The sequence below is a fragment of the Conger conger genome, chromosome 5 (genome assembly GCF_963514075.1).
Source record: "Conger conger chromosome 5, fConCon1.1, whole genome shotgun sequence".
Lineage (NCBI taxonomy): Eukaryota > Metazoa > Chordata > Actinopteri > Anguilliformes > Congridae > Conger > Conger conger.
The window spans coordinates 41,660,885-41,687,386 of NC_083764.1; the positions used below are offsets into that span (position 1 = coordinate 41,660,885).

The 26,502-nt window shown below is 41.8% G+C and overlaps 1 protein-coding gene across 6 annotated transcripts in view; it reads left to right on the plus strand.

The window, feature by feature from the left end:
* LOC133128090 (casein kinase I) overlaps positions 1–26,502 on the plus strand; it is a 44,267-nt gene that overhangs the window by 16,029 nt on the left and 1,736 nt on the right. For 3 of the 6 annotated variants that reach the window (XM_061241348.1, XM_061241347.1, XM_061241349.1), the window contains 10 exons: positions 2,024–2,093; positions 8,168–8,316; positions 8,651–8,885; positions 9,505–9,590; positions 14,443–14,527; positions 15,069–15,217; positions 16,352–16,435; positions 21,126–21,182; positions 21,708–21,809; positions 23,451–23,557. In XM_061241348.1, coding sequence (XP_061097332.1) covers positions 2,024–2,093; positions 8,168–8,316; positions 8,651–8,885; positions 9,505–9,590; positions 14,443–14,527; positions 15,069–15,217; positions 16,352–16,435; positions 21,126–21,182; positions 21,708–21,809; positions 23,451–23,557 — 1,124 coding nt within the window. Of the gene's footprint in view, positions 1–2,023; positions 2,094–8,167; positions 8,317–8,650; positions 8,886–9,504; positions 9,591–14,442; positions 14,528–15,068; positions 15,218–16,351; positions 16,436–21,125; positions 21,183–21,707; positions 21,810–23,361; positions 23,558–26,502 lie in introns of those variants that run through there. The other 3 variants (XM_061241350.1, XM_061241351.1, XM_061241352.1) reach the window with 3 other exon arrangements.

Genomic DNA, 26,502 nt, shown 5'->3' on the forward strand with positions numbered 1-26,502 from the left:
ATCACAAAGGGACTGGCAGGCCAAGGAAAAGACATAATAAAGAAAAATCCTGAAATACCTGTCCTACAGATCAGAACCACTCTTCAGGTGTGAATTAGTCAATAATCGCTGTAGAAAAATAAAGACTGTAGACAGAAATACAGAGGCTACACTGGAGGGTGCAAACCACTGGTTAGCCGCAAAAACAGGATGGCCTGGTTAGCTTGCCAAGAAGTACTTAAAAGAGCAACTGGTGTTTTTGAAGAGTTCTGTTAAAAGGTCTTATGGACAGATGAGATGAAGATTAACTTGTATGAGAATGGCAAGAGCTAAGTATGGCGGAGAGACAAAACTGGCCATGATCCAAAGCATACCACCTTATTTGTGGTGGGGGTGTTATGCCCTGGGCATGTATGGCTGCCGAAGCTACTGGCTACGTATCTTCATTGATGATATAACTGCAGATGGTAGTAGCAAAATGAATTCTGATGTGTATAGACGTCAAATCTACTCAAATTCAAGCAAATGAGTCAAAACTCATTGGCTGGTGGTTCATTCTACAGCAAGATGATGATCCCAAACATACTGCTAAACAAAGGAGTTTTTCAAAGCTAAAAATGTTTAAGTCAATCACCCAATCTGAACCCAAAAGATCATGCCTTTCATGAGCTAAAGATGGCTGCAATACAGGCCTGGTGGAGCACCACCAGAGAAGACACCCAACAACTGGTGATGTCCGTTAATCGCAGACTTCAAGCAGTCATTGCATGCAAAGTATATGCAACAAAATAGTAAACATTACCTTTTTAATTTATATAACATTGCTCTGCTCCAAACATTATGGTGCCCTGAAATGGGGTGGACTATGTATAAAGACTGCTGTAATGTGTAATAATGCTTGAACTTTGATGATGATGATCTTGAACTTTTCATGTTGCATTTGTATCTTCATGTTGATGTTGTAGCTCTTTCAGATCTGATGTAATCATGCCTCACTTCTAGTTTGACTCACCGTATCTTTACTTGCATCAGTGTTTACTGTTTGAACTAGATGTCTTTGGATAACTGTGATACTTGTACGTTAACTGGCATATGTTCTGTAGTTGTTTCAACTATTGTACATTGCTTTGGATAAAAGAGTCAAATGAAATGTAATGTAGTGAAGAGTTCTAGTGCTAGTTTTAAGTGCAATGTCGCACCGGTATTGGAGGGATTTGTCTCTAAGCGTTGTGGTTCTTTAAATTGATTATCTTCAATAGTGTGCATTAAAGATTCAGAGGCAGCACCTGCCCCAGACTCCATTAGCCACAAGCTTTGTAGAATAAGCCTGGCTGAAACTGAATCTGCAGGGCATGACGGGTGACTTCGTACCAAGCCGGTAACCAGATATTCCATCACCACCACGAAAGGAGGAAATGCGTGCATATTGATGACCCTGATTTGAACTCATTAATGATCTTTTCCCACAAGGTAGATCGAAACACGTCATATTAAAGCAGTGCAGCAGCAGTGTAATGGTGCTTATTGATGACTTCAGATATGGTACCCGTGGAATGGCACTGCCGAAGGGTGTTATTTTTGGCAGATGCGTTCTTTCAGAGCTTCAACTGTCTGAGTTGATTCAGGGAGCGCTGAGCAAGAGGGGTTCTGTGGCATATCTCGGAGGAAATATCCTCAGAACGTTCTGCGTTACCTGCAGCTGTAATTTAAAGGTATACTATGCAGGGATTCTTTCCTCTGTTACAATCAAAATGTCTCTGTTCTGAAGCCTGCCTACACCACCCCCAAGATGTCGAAACTCTTGAACCTACAAGACAACTAGATATTGTGCTGTGGCTAGCTTTGGAAACACGTCTCCGCAATCTAACGTATAGTAATAGCTTCATTCACACTGACCTAACCATTAAACAGTACAGTTAAACATGACATTCTGTTGAATTGAATGCTTTGCTATTTATTTGTATTTAGCCTATATGAACAGTGGCACTGGAGAAACTGACCGCCATGTTGTTGTTTTTTTTTTTTGTTTTTTTTATCTTTTCAGGAGCCAATAAAGTCCAGGGCGCCCCAACTGCATTTGGAATACAGATTTTACAAGCAGCTGGGAAATTCAGGTAAGTGCAGAACGAGCGGATTATCCGACCGTCTGCAGGTGAGCTTGGGCGGTAGGCCCACTGTGCCCAGGGCGTGTCAAGTCTTAATGAGCAGAAATGTGCAAAGTTGTACTCAAAATTCTATTCAAATATGTTAAACCATCAGTGTTAACCGACACCAAATGCAAAATCAGGAAATTTCAAAAGAAGAATGAAAGGGGTCTTAAAATGTTGCTGAGCCGGGAAGGGTGAAAGTGCACTGTCCGTTCATTTTTCATTTCCTGTGAGGGTTCAGCCAAAACCCGCTAGGCCCCACAGCAGGACCAGCAGCCCTGCTGTGTTGGGGGTGGGAGGGTTTGGGGCAGTGGGCACAGGGGTGAGTCTCACTGGGCTATTAATAGTTAACCTTATCCACACAGTGCTACCGTTACCACAGATCGCTAACTTCTCCTCTCAGGCCTGAGAATGTGACTGAGGTAGGCCCAGGAATATTTCTCACAATGCAGTGCACTCCGAGGGGAGTCGGCCACTCTGGAACGGTGCTGTAAGTTTGTGTGGCACGGAAGTTCGGGGCCTCAGCTTTGCCTGCAACTATCCTCTCCCTAAATTGTTTTTCTCAGTGGGAAAGTGCTATGGCCGGTGTGTCTGCAGAATCGTCCGTACAGATTCTGCTGCTCCACAAGCCACTCTGTTCTCCAGAGGCGCCCCAAATTCTCTCCATCCCTGGACGCTCCGTGTGCAGATTGAGATTCCCTCCGTCTGAGTCAGAGTTACGAATTGGGAGACTGCACCCCCCCTCCCTCCACCCTCCACCCCACCTCTACCCTGCCTCTGAGCTGGGAGCACATTCAAGACATCACTCTCTCTTTATGCTACTGTCAGTTATTTAGCTGGTGGCTTAAGCCTGACCTCACTGTAGGGATTGATTGGGAGTATGTCTTTTGTTCATTGTTACCGCACCAACAGTCAAAACTTTATATTATTTTCCCCGGCCACTAGTGACTCGTCCGGTAGCCTGAACGCTTAGCCAGCACCACTCCCCTCTGGGTGTACAGCTTGCGCACCTTTCCTCTTTTTTTGGCTTTGGAGGTATCTGTGGCAACTTGCTTGGAAACAGTGGCGCATTTGCTCCAAAATTGAAAAATACTGGGGCACCCTAATGCATCCCAATTAGTGAATGTGCTCCTAAATTATTCTTCCTGTTAGTAGTTAGATTTTCAGGAGTAAGTGCTTCTAAAATGGGAGTGCATTACTGACACCCGTTGTAACCTGTGGATTCTGTTTCTGTTGGGCTGCCTCCGCCCGCCTGCCTGCCTGCCTGAATCTTTAATGTCGGCAGCTTCCCTCTCTGTTCATGAGCTTGATTACGCCTCCTGTGGGGACGCGCTCTGTTGCTGCCTGAAATATATAGGGCCCCCGTGGTTTCCATGACGCATGGAACTGTGATGGAATTGGGAATTCGGTTAAAAAAAAAAAAAAAACAACAAAAAAGTTGAGTTATTTAGCCACAAACTCTCTTGAGATATTATCTCCTTTACAAGAGAGACCTGGCCAAGCAACACTAAGTAAACATTAAAGTTAATAAAACATGGTAAAAATAAAACGATAAGAAGGAACAGCGGTACAAAAACTCGGGGCATTAGATTAAATCTAAATACAGCATTTCACACAGGGAAAATGAACACCATCAAATCATTTGTATGCAATCTGACGAATCTTGAAAAAAAGAGTACATTTCATTGAAATGCATTTCACTTGAAGGGGTTATACTGGAGATATGTTTACAGCCCTCTGGCCTCTGGGTGCACCACATCTCCACAGTTCTGCACAGACGGTACACAATGTGGAAGCCAGCAGCCTTGGTTTTGTCGGCATTGTTAGTTAGCACATTCCAAACTTAAAGTGCAGATTGGTGCGCTGGCCTGTGTTCAAACACCGGCGTCGGATGACCGCGTACAGGGGGACAGGGGAGGTGTTGATAGCTGTGTCATCAATGACCTAGAGATGCTCCCGTTTACTAGCCGTTACCCTGTGAAAAAAGTAAACACAGAAAGGAATACGCCACTGTGATGTCACGAACAACCATTTTTAAAGATTCATCCTTGGAGAGCTGCACAAGTCCTAGCTATAATGTAAGGAGTGGAGGAGTTAGTCACAGAGGAGTTAGTTGGAACTTGGCCAATATTCCTCATGTAGACATTTGTTCAGAGGTTAGCTGGCTGTAAATGGGTGCAGTGAACAAGCGCAAGTTACAGAGGGGCACTCTTTGATCTTAAGATGGCTGCCAGAGGCAACTTAACCGGCTAAACTCATCAGTTTTAACTACAGCTTCTTTCTTTTTTTGCGAGCAGTGAGACAAGTTGGGGAGATCGCCTAGATTTTAAGCATTCGCTCACCTTTTGTGGTAGTTTCATTAAATAGAAATGTATGTTCTGAACAATTAAATCTGTGATCTTATTGGCATTATGAATGCTGCTCTGTTGTCACACAAGCACCCAATAGAACTTAGCATGATATTAACATGCTGAGAAAAAATGAAGCACAACATGCCAATTGAATTAAACTTAAATGGAAAAAAAACAAACATTTATTTTGGTGAACTGACAACTCAAGACAAGGATACTACCTCCTTGATAGAAGCATCCATGTCTGTGTCATGCAGAACTTCAACATTGAATAGCTTAATATTTGTGTCATGTATGTCAGGTAGTGGTTTTTGTGACTAGTTATATAATTTATTTCATCTGGAACAATGCAGGCAAACAGACTGCTGTAGCTCCAGATTAACAAGGCTGATGGAAGCTTAGTTTAGATGGAGGATGCTACATTCTAAAACTCTGCTTTGCCCTCCATAATAAAGTTGTGATCATGACAGGCCCAAGGATGGAGCCATGTGGCACTCCTTTACAAGAACCTAAGGAAATGATCATGCTAGACGCGTGTGCACTACCTGTCTTGATTTCATGATGTCTGCTCTGTAAAAAGCCTAGCAGAAATGGCATTATTGAACTTTTGTTTTGATTACTAGTAATAAAAATAAAAAAAACAAGTGATAAGCAGAGCACACTTGTTTTTGCGAGACCAGTGAGAGACCAAACTAGTTGAAATACAAAGCAACTACCGTATGTGGATGAGCCGAAACAGTGTCAACGGCAACAACCAATTTCTCCTCCTCCTTCGAACCCTGCCTCTATTTTCCTATGATTAGACAGCTGAGAAAAGAATGAGTGACTTTTTGGGTGATAGTTTCAATGTGCATGGAAATAGGATTATTTTTGAAAATCTATTCAGAATGAACAGAGAATGAACAGCACCTAAAAACACCAAGACACCCGGGGCAGAAAAATCAGAGGCACCTGGTGTGCAAAAGCAGTGTAGAACTGCCTTTCAAATGGTAATCTGACCAGGTCTGAAACCGGATTGATGTGGGTTCAGAATATTGTCCATGGATAAGATTGATTATTTACCAGTGATTCAATCATCTTTGCTAATGAAGATCATTTAGAAATTGTGTGATAATTATTGTCATCAGTAGAATCCCAGCCTTTCAGGAGTAGCAATACATGGGCAGAATCCTAATATTTTGGCACTTTGAGATTTTTCCAGAAATTAGTCTTAGGTTAAATATATTAAACCCTTAAGTATCACCCATTTTCTCAACACAAACATGAAAATGACATACCCAAAATAAATTGATTACTACTCTTAACCCTTTTGGCTAAAGGCACAATCCTGGTCTCTTCTGAAAGGCAACCCTTGGGGGTTTGTTTTCCAAACTCTAAATTACTCTAAATATTATGTTTAAAGTTACCAATGCTCAAACACAGTGGAAATGGAACGCTCTTTTCACACTGAAAATATTTATTTGTATTTGAGTGAATACAGATGCTCATGGCTGTGTCTGGTGGGCTTAGAAACACAATGGAACCACAGCGAAAAACGCTGGATTAATCCCTTTCAAATTTAATGACAAATATCACCAAAGCCTGAGCTTTCTGCATTGCTTTTTCTAAGCTATGTCTTGGCAGGCTTCCAATATTGGATATTTGGGGACTCCAGAAGGACACGTATGCACAACCCATAATATAATTTAGTTTACGAGGTGTAAAATACTAAAGATAGCAAACTAAATGATAAAGCACTCCACTTTTTATCCTAAAAAATTTAACTTCCCCGTGCCCATCACCCTTCCCCTACTTTTCCCTCTTCTTGGTTTCCTCATGTAGCAGCAGTAGGTCCAGAAGAATAAAATCTTGTTTACTAATATATTGATTGAGGTCCATTGAGTGAAGTTTTTTTCCAAATACCCAACCCCCAACAACGAGTCAAACACAATTTACATTCCATTTATTATTCAGAAGCTGGCCTGCTCCTTATTTATAAGCATACAGAATAATGGTAAAACATTTTTAGAATGTATTTAGATGCTCACCAATATATAATGGGGTCACATTACTAAAAATTCCCTCTAGCATCAAATGGGTTTTTGCGTTCCTCCTCAGAACTGTTCACTCATAGTGATTTATTTCAAGGACTACACATTTAGAGTCTTTATTTAGACTTGGTCATCACATAATATATTTTTTTATTGTAAATCATCAACCTTTTTAGGCATAAAGTCTTGTGGTGGGCAAAAGTGGGCTTGTCTAAAATTAGGTTTGGGCGCCAGGTGGTAAGTTACCATCAATATAGACCGCAATCCACCGCACGTTCCAAAATATGAAACAGTTGTCGCTAACCAATGGTATCGTGCAGTAGTTTATACAGATTTACAGGCACTGAAGCTGCCAATCAGAAGAGAAGCCCTTGCTCTGGCCCAGGGTTTATTTTTGTGGTAAAGCGTATCTGACAGTTCAAAACATTTCAAAAAGTAACTAAGAGCTAGCTGCAGGTGAGATTGCAGGGGATTTTCATATCTGCAATGCAAGGAATTGGACAGTGATCACTAAAATCAAGTGCAAAAACACAGCTGCTCAAATATTTATGTTGCTTGTTTGTCAGCGTAATGTCAGAGAGGACCTTGCTGGAGTTTGGTTGAGGTAGATTCAGTTAAAATTTGCGTTCAATTAAATTCACTGCATACAACTTTGAGTGCATCAGCCGAATGAGTCATTCAGTTGAAATCGCCCATAATAAGCGGCCGCGGCTGAGCATAGCCTGACAGCAGATTTGATCAGAATATGCCAGAAAATATGCCAGAAAATATAGCGGAAGGTGGGTGGTAGATAAGCGCCACAAACAATTGGGTATCGCCTACATTCATTTGACATGGGCAATAACACCACTATCTCTCCAAATTCTGTCACATCTGAACAGGTTATAGCCATCAAAAACAGCTTGCGTGTCTGGTAATCGATCCATGTTATTATAATAATATCTAAAAACAGGTTCATTTCCAGTGTCCATGTCTGGATGACATCCATTTGGGAGATTATATTTGTAGCATTAAGACACACGACACAGACACAGGAGTCCCAGCCTGCTATTACGAGATTTAAAATCAAGTCACTGAGCTATTGTGCTGAGCAGATGGAACCACATGATATGAGCCTTTACCAGATTATTAAGGTTCCTGCCAGCTTGTACATTTACACAATTACCAATTATTCATAATTGCAGGAATATTAGAGGCAAGTGTATATTCAACTTGAAGCAGCCTGCTGGCAGGTATACTTCATTTCGCGGAAGCTTGTGCTGCTCTTTGGTTTCTCTGTGACTTTAAGATCAGTGGGCATGGTGTTTGCCCTTTTCCTTTGTGTCCTTCTGTTCCACTGTAAAGCATCTTTCTGACAGTATGTATGAAGCACTAAGCAAATAAAGGTGATAGTGAATTGAAATTGAGGTGGCATCCATCATAGCTGAATAAATAACTCTTACTTCAGAAAGCAGCAAAGTTATCAAAATTGCATTTTTATGGTAATCGCACTTATTTGTGGCTTTTAAATTTGCGGCCTATATTTGTACAATTTGTTGCCTTTACAGTCATTGCCTTGACTGGCTCTGCCAGTGGTTGGATTTTGAGGTTGATAACTGCACTGCAGTGTGTGATTATGTGTTTTTTTTTTTTTGTCCCCCCCCCCTCCCCTTCCCTTTAGAGGGAATTCCTCAGGTGTACTACTTTGGCCCATGTGGGAAATACAACGCCATGGTCCTGGAGCTTCTGGGGCCCAGCCTGGAGGACCTGTTTGACCTCTGCGACCGCACCTTCTCCCTCAAAACAGTCCTCATGATAGCGATACAGTTGGTGAGACATTCCAGAAACAACTTCTGAATTCTCATATGGTTAATTTCCCGAAACTGAATTCTGGACTAGGACTGAGAACTTGGTCCATACTTGCTTGCCCCATTAACTGAGCTAAGGCTGGAAACCTGTAAGAGCAGAATATAAAATGTTTATAGTTCATTCTAGTTCAGTACACCATGAAAAGAAACATTGGCATGTAGCTGTTGTTGTTGTCCTTTTTGTCGGCTGTTTACATCTTTTGATTTACCGTGCAATCCAGTCTAATGGAAACCTGCAGATAGATAAGATTGTGAAAGGCAGTCAAACTCAATCTCTCTCGTTTGCCTCGTCACAGATAACGCGGATGGAGTATGTGCACACCAAAAGCTTGATATACAGGGACGTCAAGCCAGAGAACTTCCTGGTGGGGCGGCCGGGCAGCAAGAGGCAGCACACGATCCACATCATCGACTTTGGGCTGGCCAAAGAATACATCGACCCTGAGACCAAAAAACACATCCCATACCGGGAGCACAAGAGCCTGACAGGCACAGCGCGGTACATGAGCATCAACACACACCTGGGGAAAGGTGAGCCTGCCAGGCACCCCGCCATACACACACACACACACGCAACACACACCTGGGTAAGGTGACTTTGAAGGACACCACCCAGTACACAAGCATCAAAACAGACCTGGGGTAAGGTCAAAACCTGTGCATGATCAACATGCACCTTTGGAAGCTTGGGGCCTTTACAAAGAGTTGTTTTGGAAGATTTAACACTGTTTGTCATTTTGTGTAGAAAGCTTGCCATATTGTGAACAGGCCAGAAAGTAATATCCGCAAGATGGTTTGGCTAGATTTTTCCGGAAAACCCCAATTCACATCCATGATTTTTTATTGCTAATTGCTTTCAACAATCAAAACGCACAGTTATTCCTGGCATTAAGTGGGCCTATGGTGACCTATGGCATCATTCAGCTAACACTCGTGTTCGCACGTGGGGTCATCCCACATTGTTGACATTGGACCAATTCTCATTTTCCCTTTTTACCTGCTTTTCCTTTGGTGCTTGCAAATTTTACTTCGGTCCAAACCAAAGATTTCTCCATGCAGGACAAAACCCTGTTTAAACACAACAGTTGTATTATTCCCGCAGCATTAAACCGTAATCGTCCTGATGTTTTTTCCTGACATTTTTCCACAGAACAAAGCAGAAGGGATGACCTGGAAGCATTAGGTCACATGTTCATGTACTTCCTGAGAGGGAGTTTGCCCTGGCAGGGCCTGAAGGTATGATTGACTTTGGTGGCTTTCATGGACCAGTACCTAATGCAACCAATGCAACTACTGCTTTAATAGAAATGATTTATCAGACTAATAGTAATAATAATAAAGATCAGAAGGAGTCCTGGAGGCAGAGGGTCTGCTAGTTTTTATGCTTCTGGGGAACAAAGGTCACCATTGTGTTGATCTACAGTCCCCTCCAAAAGGTAAATTCCTCTGTTTTTGCTGTACACTGAAGATGATTGTTTTTGAGGTCAAAAGATGTACATAAGATGACATCAGAATTTCAGCTTTTATTTCCTGGTACTTTTATCTAGATTTGTTAAAAAACTTGGAACATATCACCCAATTTTTAGGTGAGCAAAAGTATTGGAACATCCAGATAGCAAGCGACTCCGGACCGGATCTGTGCCGGTAGTGGCTGACTGAGTCACTTACTGTCTGGGCTGTGACTACAGGTGTTCCTTGTTGCCCAGATCTGTCCTGTTAGATTGATGGGTTAAACAGTAAATAGTTCTGTATGTCTACTCTTGGGGTTTGCCTGTGAAGACTGAATTTGTGATAAACCGACATGAAGACCAGAGAGCTTTCTTTTGAAGCTTAGAAAAGAGGGGTAATTGATCAGAGCCATTGCACAAGCATTGGGGATAACTTGTACACAAACTTGGAATGACCTGAAAAAGAAAGAAACCGCTGGCGTACTTAGCAACAGACATCAAACAGGTTGACCAAGGAAAATCAACAGCAGTTCAGAAACATTGTGACAGCTGTGAAGAAAAACCATGAAACATCAGTCAGTGATGAATCTCCACAGGGCAAGGGTGAAGGTATCTCAATCAACTGTTCGAGGAAGACATAGAGAGCAGCAATATAGACGCTATACCACAAGATGCAAACCACTCATCAGTAGTAAGAATCGAAAGGCACGATTACAATTTGCCAAGAAATACAGAGATGAGCCACAAAAGTTCTGGAAGAAAGTTCTGATGAGACCAAGAATAGCCTCTAACAAAGTGATGGAAAGGCCAAAGTGTGGAGAAAAAATGGATCTGCTCATGATCCAAAACATATGAGCTCATCTGTGAAGCACGGTAGAGGCAGTGTCATGGCTTGGGCTTGCATGACTGCTTCTGGAGTGGGCTCACTAATTCTTATTGATGATAACCTTTACAAAACTGCAAAGTTTACAAAGTCTACAAAAACATTCTGTCTTCCAACTTGTGGAGAAATTAATTGGGAGGAACTTCATCATGCAGGAAGACAATGACCCAAAACACACTGCCAAGACAACAGGACTTCATTAGGGAGAAAAAGTGAAAGGTTTTATACTGGCCAAGTCAATCACCAGACAATAACCCAATTGCAGGCTTAACCCATTTGCAGGGTTGCAGGCTTGATGCAGTTATTGCAAGCCAGGGATATGCTACCAAATATTAAGTGTTATTTAATTTCATTTACTTAAATACTCTGTTCCAATAGCTTTGCTCACCTAAAAGTTGGGTGGTCTGATACCAAAGGTACTCATCTAGGTTTAAATGACAGAAAAATAAAAGCTGAAATTCTGGACTATTGTCTCGTGTTCATCTTTTTATTCAACCCAAATGTATTCAGTGTATTGCAAAAACAAAGGAATTGGCCTTGCTGTTCCAATACTTTTGGAGGGGGCTGACACGCTTCATTTGACCACATTACTTCATTTTAAACAAATCACATTGCATGATATGCTTGTTTATCTATAAATAATTACAAAAGATACCGATCATGCATGTGTATTATCACCAATTTATTCCACATCTAGTTATGTGAGGGCATGTCATTTATGCAGACATTTGACCAAATGCATCAGGAAATAAATCATGCTATACAAGTGGAATGGGTGCAGGTTGCAATTATCATTGATACCTAAAGATGAACGCCTAAACATTTTGCAATCAAATTACATCTTTTTAAAAGGGTGATTCATCTTCTATGAATTTTGTACATTTATATTCAAATAAAGCTGAGGCTGGGTTATTGAATTCTAAAAAATCATGTCTGAATACTGGAGGGCATAGCCAAATTTCGCTTGGTCTGTTACCAGATCTCTTGGAAAAATCGCTTAAATTTTGTCTTGAAATAAGATATGGCACCCTTGTTGATTTTTCAAATCTGTATCTCAGAAATGCTTCTCTACAATCTTCTCTACAAACCCTCAGTCTAGTAAACAAGAACTACAGAAAACTGTATTAACCAATGTTTCTACAGTCTCTGTATAGTGGTTCACCTCAGAATACCCTGAGTGTTGTAATATGTGACCTCTAAATGAAACCAATAACCTTTTGGTGAAAGGCCATTTTAGTCAGTTGGTTTTATATGTTACAGATCTAAGCCTTAAATGATAGAGACGACTGTTTTTGAGCCTAGACATTTCTCTGCCCTATATTGGCAGGTAAGAAGTGCTCTTGTGTTCAGTTCATGATGATGGTCAACCCTTAACCTTATAAATGGACATATGCCAACTCCACTGCAAACCATTGTACATATCCCTTGAAAAACTTTGTTTTGGAACACAGGTTCAGGAAAGGCTTTCAGAAACACATTTTTCTGTATTGCTTTTGTTCCATTAACAGCCGTTCGCTTATATAAGATGCTCTATTTAAGAGCATTTCATGATCATGGATGAAAGGCCAAACTTTCTCTGGCCCTTTTCATAGCCTGTATCAGCATTTAAAAAATATATATATATCTTGTGCATCTTGTGGTTTTCTTAGCGAAGCACTTGTCTAGGCGTCTAGGTGTCTAATTTCTCCGACTACATGCATGTGAAAGTCCCTGCATACCTGTATCTTCCGGTAAAATCTCACCACAGCAAAGAGACTGCTCTCGGTGCGCAACTGCACGCACTAAAAAGGAGACGACCCACGCAGAAAACACCAGTCTGAGCTGAGAACGGATTTGCCCCCATTTTCACAGCTGTGTTCTTCTTTCTCTTTCCTTTCACAGTTTCTTTTTTCTTTTCTTTTTTCTTTTCCTAAGACAGCACCTATTTCTTGCCACATTTCCAAAAACCATGGGGAAAGAGGGCCTGTATTCAAGAAAAAATAGCTTTGTTTGCACCTAAGCGTGTGCACCTGGAACCTGGAATTTGCACTTGTTTTTGTGAGGATTTTGTATGCTTTTCTTGCCCGTGACCCTCAAATGACTTTTAGCTGGTACATCTGAGACTGGGCAAACGCTGAAGGGTTGTGTTGGTGGCAACTCTTGCCTCAGCCAAATCAATGGACAGAATGGCAACCAGGTGGTGCTATAGCACACTGAAAATCATTTGGCTCCTCTCAGAGCTGCTTCAGAGGACTTGGTGAGCTAAAAGCTAAGTAGTATCTAGCACTGTATCAAGCCAGGTCTTGAAAGCCCTCAGTGTTTCTGCATCCACGACATGACTTCTCTGTGTGGGGGAAAAAAAATACTTCCTGATGTCTGTGAATACTTCCTAATGTCTCTACAGGATATATAACACAAGGCCAGTATAGATTCAGAATAATTCATTCTTATGTTATACCAGCATCACAGGGCCTGCAGACTCTGCCTGCAGAGAAGGTGCTTGATCAGAAAAGTACAAAAACAGTTTTGGAGTCAAACCAACTCCATAACATGTGCACTATTGGATTGGTGGAAGGTGGGTGAACCACCATTCAGATTGCAGAACATGAGTTAGACTATTCAGAAACATTTACATTACATTTTTTAAAAGCATCAAATCCATGAATAGCACAACATACATGAAAAGCTGTTCTAAACAAAGACAAGTAAAACATTTTATTTAAAAAAATATTAAATTTCAAATTTGTTTTGGTTAGGCAAGGGATCAGTCTGAAAATGTGTGTTTTTAGTCTGCGTCGAAATAAAGGGAGGGTTTCTGCTGTCCTGATCGTGATAGGCAAGTCATTCCACCACTGAACAACCAGAATGGAAAAAACAGGTGTGAACCTGCAGCTCGACCACCTGGTGGTCGTAATGAGGGAACCACAAGGCGACCACAGCTGGCAGACCGGAGTGGTTTTGCTGGGGTGTAGGGAGCAATTGTTTATTAAGGTTTTTCGTAGGTCTTGTTTATTCAATTGAGGGATTAAGGATTGTACAGCAGTTGGTAGATAAGCAATTGTGAGATATGTATTGAAAAATCAACAAATTTGATCACCCTTCAGATTTGTTAATTTTTTAATCCATACAAATCTCAGTCTCTGGGGTGCGATATCTTAACAGACTCTATTTACAGTTTTTATGTTGGCACACTATTCTTTTTTTTTTATTTCGAAATGGTTCTGAGCAGTAAAAAATTCTCACTAAGCAAGGACACTGCCTGCCATTCTGCCATTGTTATGCACAATTCTCTAGAAATGCCAATTTGCATGGCAGATAGTTAAGCACAAAAGTTGGCATGTAATCCTGGAATGGATTTTCCTTCATGATGCTCCTCTGGCCAAATGGTAGTATTTATTGGAAACTGTTGAATTTGAAGTTCCTGTAGTTGAAATATGGGCTGTGATTGCTCTCCAGAGTTTTAAAGAGAGTACTGCTTCAGTGGTGAGACACTGGATTACTCCCATCTTTTACTGCATTTTCATAATTTGTTCCCTCTAATCTGAAACATTAAACATTCCCTCTTCTTCAATAACAGTACTATTATGGGTTTTTTTCTCAGAGGTTTCTGCTGTATTTATGGAATAAGAATAATTATCATGCTGATTGTTGGGTGATCTTACTGTAAGCTCTAATGTGGGGCTTGTACAGTGTGAGGGCTCTGATTATGACTGCCAGGGACAACAGGGGGCTTGTTGACAGGCGGGCTGACTATCTCCCTCCCACCCTCTCCGACCAGGCGGACACGCTGAAGGAACGTTATCAGAAAATTGGAGACACCAAACGGTCGACTCCCATCGAAGTCCTGTGTGAGAGCTTCCCAGGTGAGCCTCGAGTTCCCCTGCAGGGCTGTGGCTCTTCCACTACATTACATTTTCTTCAGCACTTTTATCCAAATTAACTTACAAAAAAGTGCATATCAGGGTCATTGGAACAAAATGCAGAACAGATTGGATAAGCTACAATTCACAAAGAATCTTTTGTACAGCCATTAACTTTTTCCAGTACACGTTGCAAATAGGCCAAGTCAGTAAGGAATTACGACACTGACTATAATACCAAGAGGAATACAAATGGAAATGCAATATAAATCCAAACACAACTGCAAGAGTCCTAGATTAGACTGAAAATACACCCAAGGGCCGAAAATGTTCAGGCGGGTGAAGATCAGGGCTATAGATCAGGGTACACCCACAGAGGAGTCAAGGTACAGCGTGAAGAGATGAGTCTTGGGCAGTGACTTGGGGAGGTCGAGTGCCATCCACAAAGTCCCCGCAGGGCTGTGCCTCTCCTGCGTTGCATGATTCTCTCCTCGCTGATGTTCTCCTCTTCCCCCTTGCGTCCAATGCTCCTTTCTGTCTTCAGAGGAGATGGCCACTTACCTGCGCTACGTGCGGAGGCTCGACTTCTTTGAGAAACCCGACTACGACTACTTGAGGAAACTGTTCACTGACCTCTTTGACCGGAACGGCTATGTCTTCGACTACGAGTACGACTGGGTCGGCAAGCCACTCGTAAGTAGGAACGGGCATTGTTTACATTTTGCAGATGCCGGTGCTAAAAGCAAGCAAGCAAGCAAGCAAGCAAGCAAAACTTTAATTGCAAAGAAAATGTGTTTTAAGATTTATTTTACAAATGTCTAAGGATTTGGAGTCACAGACCCATCAGCAGACTATTCCTAAGGCTAGGGCTGTAATGACCATTAGCTGCCACCATGCCTTTTAGTTCTAGTCTCCGGAACAGTTAGAAGACCAGCACCAGAGGATCTAAGGGATCTGACAGGCACATTCCTATAAAGCATATCAGATGAGTAGGTTGCTGCCTTGCCATTTAATTAATGATCCTTAACCAGTAAAACCAGGTTCTAAAATGAACAGGCAACCAATTAAGGCATTTTAAGATGGGTGTAATATGAGCTTTAAAAAAAAATAAAGCCCAATCAACAGAAGGAAGGAAGAATGGCTTCATGATTGCAAAGTCCAGGAAATTTAGTGATTTAATTGTTTTATTTATTTGTTTAAATTCTACTTCACACTTTACATAATTTTTTGCCATTTTGACCAAGTTTAACGTTAGTTAGCTTGCTAACGGTACTTGCTGTCATTAACTGAGTGGGCAGAGTAAGTGTAAATTTTAGCAAAGGCATGTGGCACGGAAATGGTAAATGGTTGGCATTTATATAGCTCCTTTATCCAAAGCGCTGTACAATTGATGCTTCTCATTCACCCGTTCATACACACACTCACACACCAACGGCAATTGGCTGCCATGCAAGGCACCGACCAGCTCGTCAGGAGCAATTGGGGGTTAGGTGTCTTGCTCAGGGACACTTCGACACAGCCCGGGCGGGGGATCGAACCGGCAACCCTCCGACTGCCAGACAACTGCTCTTACTGCCTGAAATGCCTTACTGCCCCAAATGAGGCACCTTGCCTCAACTCAAAGCTAATCTAATTGTAAGTATCCCAGAACTGCAGCCATTCCATGTAATACATCCCTGGCCGAAGGTTTGTATTGGCGCTTCACCTAAGCTTAATGGTGATTTAATTTATCTTTTACATTCATGAGTATAGTGCATGGAAAACAAAATCTGCAGGTGAAATGAGTTGTGTGGTGAATGTGACCCAGTTCTCCCTTCTCGCCCATAGCCTACTCCGATTGGCCCCATCCCTAGTGACACACCCGTGCAGCCCAGCAGCCGAGACAAAGCACAACAGCAGACCAAAAACCAGGTAAGACTGCATACACAAATACATACATACTCAGTCACGCACACACGTGCACATACGCTATACAACACTCTACTGTTATACACACCATATACTGTTTTTGCCTTAATATCAGCAACCAATTCAGACCAAAGAAACCTGCTGAGTGAAGTGCTTTAATTGATCAATGATGTGTTGAGTATCAACAAAACCCCTCACACCCTGTGGCTCTCCAGGACCAGGAGTGCGGATCACTGGTAAACACTATATACATAATGTACACAGGCACACTCACAATAATAAAACATACACATCATGATATATACTGCACATGCACACACACCAAATGTTGTGGATGTACAAATTTTCTCATACTTACTGGGGTCAGTTATTATTGTTCAACCATTAAAATGAGAACATTTGATCATTAAAGTGGTCCACATTCAGACAATAAAATAGTTTTTTGAATAAGATAGCAGTATAATGCATCTTGAGGCAGGTTAATGAGTGAGTGAAAACAGGTCTGGTTTGCTTCATTAGCCGCTTTTCATTTGAATTTGGCTGTATTTATATAGGCAGTACTGCTGCTCGTTTATTGCGGATGGCTATTAAGCTGAGATTGTGTGGTGCCTTATGACGATGCTCTCTCTATAACAGTTATTATTTAACTCGCTCGTCCTTTGCTGTCTCATAAAAATAAAAACCCTGATGGTACTTCCATTTTCTTTCTCTCCAGCTAGGAAATTCTGTAAAGGCATTCGGTCCAATTTCAAGTAACTTTCAGTTTAATTCACCGTTCACATAACTTTTTCCTTTTTTTGTCACAAGAAACATTGTTTTCGTTCCAATGATATTTTCCATATTTGATCATCTTTCCTTTAACTGATATAAAATTCCTATCTATGTGTACGTGCACACAATACTATACATACACATATGCGCACATGTAAAACACACACTGGCGCTGCAGCTCGTATCAACGCAGGATGCAGCAGCTTGGCATTTCGGTCATCCGAGTGCGCTATAATACAATACCTCCCCATTATCCCACCACCCTCATTGGTCTCCAGCTTTTGTCCTTGGTTTTAGTCTGCCTGTATCAGAATAGAGAACCTGTGTGTGTGTGTGTGTGCGTGCGTGCGTGCGTGCGTGCGTGCGTGCGTGCGTGCGTGCGTGCGTGCGCGCGTCTGCGTGCGTGTGTGTGTGTGTGGGGCACTGGACTCTGCTGTCCACTGCAGACCTGGGTCAAATAAGTAATCGTTTTGGATTCAAATATTTTCCTGTGCTCGATTGATCTTGCCTAATGCAATTGAGCCAACCAAGAGGACATTTCATAGGTCTAATACACCAGACAAGCTCGGTAAAGCATTGCATCCACTGTATTTGAATCCACTGTAGCATGTGAATCTTAAGCACCCCTTTCTCATGTCTACTGCGCCTGTACTTTGCTTGTTCTCCCCCCCACTAAAGGGGAAATGCATGTTGTGTCACAGGAAATGCAAACCCCAATTCCTTTGTTTATGTGGGACATCATTACACAAATGATTTGAGAATATTAGTCAGCTATAATCCACGTACCTCAGCGCCCCATTTCATATACCCTCACTGAGCACTTTATTAGGTACACTATTCTAATATCACACATAGGGTAGGGCTTCCCTTTGCTCTTCATGCCATGGGTTCCACAAGATGTTGAAAACATTCCTTTGAGATTCTGTTCCATGTTGGCGTGATTGCATCACGTAATTTCTGCAGATTTGTCAGCTGCACATTCATGCTGCGAATCTCCCGTTCTACCACATCCCTTTTGGATTCAGATCCAGTGACTGGGAAGGCTACTGAAGAATATTGTCATGTTCATGAAACCAGTTTGAGACTACTTTTGCTTTGTGACATGGTCTTTATCATGCTGCAAGTAGCCATTAGAAGATGAGTACATTGTGGCCATGAAGGGATGCACATGGTCAGCAGCAATACTCAAATAGGCTGTGGCATTCAAGGGATGATTGATTGGTATTAACGAGCCCAAGAAAACATTCCCCACACCATTTTGCCACTGCCACCACCCTGGACTGTTGACACAAGACAAGTATGGTCCATGGATTCATGCTTTTGGTGCCAAATTCTGACCCTGCCATCTGTATGCCTCGGCAGAAATTTGGACTGTTTTGCCAGTCTTCTGTTCAATTTTGGGTAGCCTCTCATCAACAAGACGTTTCTGTCCGGTGAACTGCCGCTCACTGGATGTTTTTAGTTTTTCGGTCCATTCTCGGTTAACTCGAGAGAAAATCTCAGGAGCAGTTATAGAAGAAATACTCTAATTGGCTGATTAGATAATCACAAATAATTAGGTGTTCCTAATAAAATGCTCAGTGAGTGTACGTTGCTTGAACAATCTAGGATAATTTGATGCGTCTTGTGTCAAATTATCTGATTAATTAAATTGGCCCTTACTCCATTTCATAAACGTGAACTACGATTTGATAAGTGAATCTAGCATTGGATCATCTCGGATAACTGCACATACCCACTCTGCTGTAAAGGGCAGATGAATCGCATACCAAAAACTGGATCATACTCGTTATATAAAAAAGGGAGGCAGGGCTCTGCCCATGTGAAATTGACAGAAATAGGCTATGATGGAGCCCACAAAATTCTAAAAAGTAAGCAATTTTTATCTTGGGCACAAGATAAAGCAATATGTTTCAAATTCTCGTAATGTAACCGATGTTGTTTTTATATGTCATATTTTAATGAAGGACATTTTTATACATTTTGGTTCCACTATATAGAAATTACAGCAGGATTTATACATGGTCCCCCCATTTCAGAGCACCATAATGTTTGGGACACAGCAATGTTATGTAAATGAAAGTAGTCGTGTTTAGTATTGTGTTGCATATCCTTTGCGTGCAATGACTGCTTGAAGTCTGCGATTTAATGGACCTCACCAGATGCTGGGTGTGCTGCCAGGCCTGTATTGCAGCCATCTTTAGCTCATGCTTGTTTTGGGGGCTAGTCCCCCCTGACGTTTTCTCTTCAGCATATGAAAGGCACTTAAAATCAGGTGATTGACCATTTTTAGCTTTGGAAAAACTCATTTTTTGCTATTGCAGTATGTTTGGGATCATTGTCTTGCTATAGAATGAACCGCCGACCAATGAGTTTTGAGCCATTCGCTTGAACTTCAACAGATAGGATTAGAATTAGAATTAATTTTGCTACTACCACCAGCAGTTGATCTTCGTCTCATCTGTCCACAAGTCCAGAACTGTGGTTGCTCTTAAGTAATTCTTGGCAAACTGTAACCTGTGTCCTGTTTTTGCGACTAACCAGTGGTTTGCATCTTGCACTGTAGCCTCTATATTTCTGTAGACAGTGGTCATTCCAAAAGAGGACAAGTGTTGGGGGATTTTTCTTTATTATGGGGAGAAGTCTTCTGTCATCAGCTGTGGAGGTCTTCCTTGGCCTGCCAGTCCCTTTGTGATTAGTAAGCTCTCTTCTTATGTTCCGAACAGTTAATTTTGGTGAACCTAAGGTTTAGCTAATGTCTCTAGCCATTTTATTATTGTTTATCAGTCTCATAATGGCTTCTTTGACTGACTTTCATTGGCACAACTTTGGTAATGATAAACGGAAATAATAGTTTCCAAAGGTGATATAAAAACTAGTTGCTGAGAGCTCTCTTAGTTGTCTTTTTAGGAGGCAATTAAATAGACCTGAGGATTTACAAGCCGTGTGTCTCAGAAATTATGATGCCCTGAAATGGGGGGGACTATGTATAGATGCCTCTGTAATTTCTACATCGTGAAACCAAAAAGTATAGAAATACCCTTTAATTATATCTGAGAATGTGCACTTTCATCACATTTTGTGTGATTCCAAATCAGAGGCAAATCAAGACATGAGTCTTTGTCCAAAACATTATGGAGGGCAGTGTGTATGAAACGAGTGGACAAATAAAGTTTATAATATTTTCAACGTCACCAAGTGCTTGCAATACAGTATCAGCAGGGTTCACTTCACTTTACAATGTGCACATGTATTAATTGCTGGATGTAAAAGATTCCCTCAGGACTAAATTGTAGGTACTCATAAAGATAGGGTGAGAATGTCAGTCTGTAAAAACCTCGGCTCTTTCATCGACAAGAACCTTGCTTACAAAAGATGAGCTCATTAGGTGCTGTGTGAGTGCGATTCTGCCATGTAGTTTATATAGGCTACGCACATGTTATCCTAACTTATCCTTATACCTGGGGCTGAGCAGGTTTGTACTTAAGACACTGTTGTCCCAGCAACAGGACCAAACGTCCTGAATTTATCCCAAAACATCAACAAGCTAATCGGGCTGACCGAGTTAGCGATGTATATGAAATAGGGCCTAGATTTAATCAATTCATCTTGCTCTCATTTATGTTCTTTCCTTTAATTATTGACATTACTTAAAATTAGCTAGCAATGCTGAGTAATTTAAGGGGTTTCGCATGTACTGTTAGTTTTTTTTTTTTTTAATGTCTTCATCAAAAGATCTCCATCATCCTTTTATCTCACTGTTTGCACTTGAGTACCTGCTCTGTCGACCTGTCTTGCTGCACACCTGCTGCGCCTCGCATGTGTCTAACCCAGTGTGTGCACCAGTAATGGTTAAAAGCAGTCATGTGTTCCCTCTGTGGCCCAGAAATGGAAAATTAATCGGCGTCTGTTTTGTTTCCAGCTGCACACAGTGTGTCCCCTAACTCTGAACCGGCATCTCGCGTGTAAAGACTGGAAGGTGCTTTTTTCACGGGGAAAGCCTCCTGTTTATTTGCACTCTGTACCTCTCACCCTGTCACGCTCCCTCTCCGTGTGAAAGCCATCCTGTTTCTATGCAGTGTAGACGTCACCACCTCTCCGGGGCCGCTGTGTGGGGTTTCCCAGGTGGAGCCCAGCACTGGCAGGTGTCGGTGTTCAGATCCAGCAATTCTTTCTCCATTCTGTCTCCATTCTGTCTGCATGCGTATGTGTGTGTGCGCGTGCGTGTGTGTACGTGTGTTGTATGCATGTGTGAGTGAGTGTGTATATGTACTATATGCGTGTGTGTGCGTGCGTGGGGTCGTCTTTTTCCATGCTTTCCACGACGCCACCCCCTTCTATTAACATATTCTTTATTAACCTGCCTGACTCTGCATGTCTGTAATCTTCTATAATTTATTTTTGTTTCTTTATTCACTCCCCGCCCCGCCAAAAAACTGCCTCTTGCCTTTCCGCCCCCTTTGATTAACCCCTCCCCTCCTCCCTCCCCTCACTGTCGTGCCAGTCGCCCGAGCCCAAAGGAAGCGAGTCCCAACCCAACCCAGGGACCAATAGGGAGCTCCAGGGGTCGCATCTCACAGCTGATAGGCTGGGGGGCTCTGTTCAGGTACTGCTTGTGCACTGCGATGCATGGCCTTGGCTTCTCTCTCACTCCCTCACTCTTTGCACAGCCTCTTTAATGCATGTCGCACTCTCACACCGACGGGAAGCAGAGCAGGACTGTGGCAAGAAACTGGCGTTTATCAATCCCAAACTGACTGGCAGTCAAGTAGGCTAGCGATTGGGGCCGCACGATGTATTGAAGAATAACCGCTGCCATGGGGCTTGTATGCTGTCTCTGGTCTCTTTTCTTTAATCAAACCTGATGTGGTAGTAAACAACTAAACATGCCATGAAATGCTCCTGCAAAACAAATCACATGATCAAGACCATGCTTATCAATCGACACCCAGGATATATCGGTACAAAACTTTCATATCATGGATATTTTTCCTGGAAGCATTTCTCATGGTCTTTGACAATTTTTACTACCGCAGGTGTGATCAAAGAAAAAAAGACAAAAGATTGCCTGTAAGCCCCATGACAGAGGTTATTTTTATTACGCTTATAAAACCACAATTTTATATATCGTGCAGCCATGCTAGTGATAATGAAGAATTGTTCATTACGCTCACACTGATGGGTAGCAGAGCAAGACTGCGATGATGAAGAGGTGTTTTTTTACTCACTTGTTTGGGCAGCAGAGCAGGGTTGTGATGAAGAGGGGGCTTTGTGATGAAGAGGTGGCGTTCAGGGCTGCTGCCATTTTTAAATTAACTTTTTATTTAAGGAAGGTCATTCATGCAGTGATCGCAGCCATTTACAGCATACCCCTCTGGACACGCGATTTCATGAATTGGATTTATTAAAGTGGACGCGAAACACTCTGGAGTTTGACTAGTTTGTTTGCTTTTTTCCCTTGGATAAGATATAGCCCTGCATTCAAATCTGAAATTGAGTCATATTTGCTAGGAAAACAAACTTAACAACCTAGCTTGTTCCAAGATAGCTACACCCGAGTGCTAATAGCAGGAAAAAAAAAAAAGGAAACCTTTCTTTCTAGTAAATAAGAGTCAATTTTAGATTAGAATGTATGTCATATCTTATCAAAGTTAAAAAGCATACAAACCATTAACGAGTGCTTCCCTTCCCCTTTTAAGTAAGGCGATCTCTCCCTGTACAGCACAGCCTGATCCACTGGAAGGACAGCAGACAGCTGCTGTTTGTGCCTGGTTTTAATCCAAGCAATTCATTTTGAAATTGTGTGTTTTTCTTTTTTCTTTTTCTTTTTTTTGTTCTGGGGTCCTGGTGATTATTTGCCTGGATGTCCAGGATGGTGCTAAAGGGTGCTCCAATCTAAAAGGGAACCTGTGCCATCTAACGTTTGCTATAAAAGTTGCAGGTCGAAAAAGAAAATGCTATACTGCTGTAAGGTCAGGTTACCCAGCAGGGATTCGGTGGTCAGGTGACTTTCAACACTAACAGTCGTCTCTTCTCTAGTGTGCGGACAAAATCTCAATTTACAGCATAAAGCTTGATCAATCTATAAAGTCCCGGAAGGAAGTTTTTAGGATTCGGTTTTCTGGTTCTCAACTTTTTTTGTCTGTTGGACCTTCAAGTACGGGGTCTACTCACCCCGTGCTCCTGGACATCAGAATCCCACCCCCCTCACGGACACCCCCTCCGTATGTGCCCTGTGTCTGCTCAGATAATGAACTCCACGAACGGAGAGTTGAACACTGATGACCCGACCGCTGGACACTCCAACGCACCCATCACTGCGCCAGCCGAGGTGGAGGTGGCTGATGATACCAAGTAAGGCGGGAGGGGGGGGCGTTTAAGCATTTCTCCATTAAGATTTACCTTTAACATAATAAGGTTTTGCACATGCTAAAGGCTTTCTGGGATTCTAAGCTGGTTTATGATGGTGTAAGCTGTGCTTTCAACACTTAGCGGGTCATATGTGGTCTGTGGCTGGTCAAAGCTGGTCACACAGCTTTGACCAGTGTCAGAAATGCAGCTTGAACCAGCTTGACCAGCTTAGGCTGTTTTAGGGGCCATTTCCACTGGGTGTTAACAAGTTTCCCACTCTGCTTTTACACACCAGACGCCTTGCGTTTATCTGCCCCAGGCATCTCGCTGTTTTTAGGCATGCATCTAGCTGCAGATGACCCCAATTTGAAGCGCTTCCAGTGCATTGTTTAAAAAAAATCTTTACAGTGAAATCAGTTCAATGTTGCATGTTATTTCGGCTAACGCTTTTATTCAAAGCGACTTACAGTTGATTAGACAAAGCGGGAGACAATCCCTTCCGGAGCAATGTGGGGTGAAGGGCCTTGCTCAAGGGCCCAACAGCTGTGCGGATTTTATCGTGGCTACACCAGGGATCGAACCACCTGTTATCTACCTTAACCACTGCCCTATATTAATGTCATTAATATCCCTAAGAACATTAACAAAGTGATTGACAGGAGTGGAGTTTTGTTCCCTTTAATATAAAATAACGTGCCCAGTTCTTTCATACATGTAGAATCGTACATGTAGTGTGCATAGTGTTTTCAAGCCGATTAAGCGCATTTGATAGAATCTGCCCCTTAAGATGGAATTTTGAGCTGAGTGTTAACTGAGTCTTAAGACACCTGTTCTTTAACCAGTATTAAAAAACAAAAATTGGTTGCATCCTTAAATACTTAAATAAGTAGAGCAGTAGTAGCCTGGTCATGAAGTGAACCACATGTCCATTCAATTAATGCTTTTTGTAGAAAAGTTGAAAACCATTAATACGTCTGGGCAAGAACACAAAAATGAAAGTACACGCTGTGGCTTGGGCAGCCTTCATCAGATTTTGACAGACATTGTTTCTGTTTACCAAGGTTTGCCTGCTGTGTACTTAAGTTATCTCATTTTTGTGGCCGAGAAAATGAGTAAGCAATAATACTGTGCAGTATGCAGTATTGGCAGCTGCTTTGCCACCATCCACTGTGCAGTGAAATTGTTGCTTCCTGTGCTAAAGTAGCTAAATACTGAAAGCAGGGCCAGCATCAGATAACTGAATGGTCAAATGGTCAAACCTATACATTTCTCCAGTTGTGTTCGGCACTGCCAACTGTTTTTCTCGGAGGCAGAAGGCAGTAAAACAGCAGAGCAATTTTAACTTTTGCATTGAGTGACTAAGTCTAAGACAAGCTCTATCCCTTACTCTGTAAAATGGATTGCATTTTTGTCAGAACACCGGTATTGCGAGGTTCTTGCTCCAGGGTGGATTTCCCCCTGCTTCGTCTAATCAACTGTAAGTCACTTTGGATAAAAGCGTTAGCTAAATAACAAATTATTTTACAAAAGGATCATAGCGGTCCAACTGGATGGAGAAGATTTGCGGTTGCAAATGTCTCTAGCCGGGAAAAATACTTGTGAGGTTCCGACAGTAGGGGCAGTCGCGTTGCATTTTGGCCAGTAACAGGTGGTGCAGTCAGTTGTAGCAAGATTACCCATAATCCATAGTGGTTCAGGGTTTGCTTTTCACAGAACCATCACCAGGTGGCAAATGTATGTAATTTCCCAGTTGAAAATTCCAACTTCCGACTTCCAAGCATTCTAGGTGCACTACACAAAAAAGCTAACTGTGGCAAGTATGTAACCACTTGAACTGTCAGCATTCTGCAGAAATATACCAGTAACATGTTTACTGTGCTCACATCTAGCTCTTAAGAATATAGGTCTAGGCAAATCTGTGGTAGGCTGTATTTCCGAATGTTTTAAAATGTATTTGTTATTTTTAAGGTTCCCAAATAACTTTTGCGCTTCTAAGATAACTTTCAGAGATAACATATCAATTTACAGTTGTGTTCCAGAAAATAGCAGTACAACATCAGTTACCTGATAAACCACTGTTATTAGTAGTAGTGATATTTCTGCATGGCAAATACTTTACTTGTAGATGTAGTAGTGTAATAGAAAAACAACAGACCCAACTGTCATGACATGCACGCTGCTTGTTCTGAGTAATTGACTCATTCATTGAAAGGGGCATGTTCAAAATATTAGCAGTGTGGAGTTTAATTAGATAATTAATTAATTCTGTGAAAAAACAGGTGTCATTAATTGTCCTTTATTCAGGAAGAGGGGAAAGCAAATGTTTCAAACAGTTATAAAATATATTTCCTTCTGAATTGCTAAGTAAAACAATGTTTGGAGGAACAACGTCATTTAATTAAAAAGTTGATTGTAGAGGGGAAAAAAGCAAATTATAGGATGCTCAGCTAAAATGATCTCATATGCTGTAAAATGGCAACAAAAATCCGAAACAATCAGAGGAAATTAGCAACTACTGTTAAAACGGATTGAAGAATAGTCAGAATGGCAAAGATTCAGCCATTCATCAGCTCCAGAAAGATCAAAGATGATCCGCAGTTACCTGTAAGTGCTGTTACAGTCAGAAGATGTTTGATTGAAGCTAAGCTATCGGCAAGAAGCCCCCATGAAGCACCATTGTTGAAAAAAGGGCATGTGCGGAATCGGTAAGAATTTGCCATCGATTGGCCTAAAGAGAAATGGCGTAACATTCTGTGGACTGATGAAATTGTTATTTTCGGGTCTAGTGGTTGACAGTACGTCAGACGACCCCCGGGTACAGAATTCAAAAATCATGGTATGGGGATGTTTTTCATACTACGGTGTTGGGTTCTTATACCAGGGATCATGGATCAGTTTGAATACATCAAAATACTTGAAGAGATTATGTTGCGTGTCTTTGAAGAGGA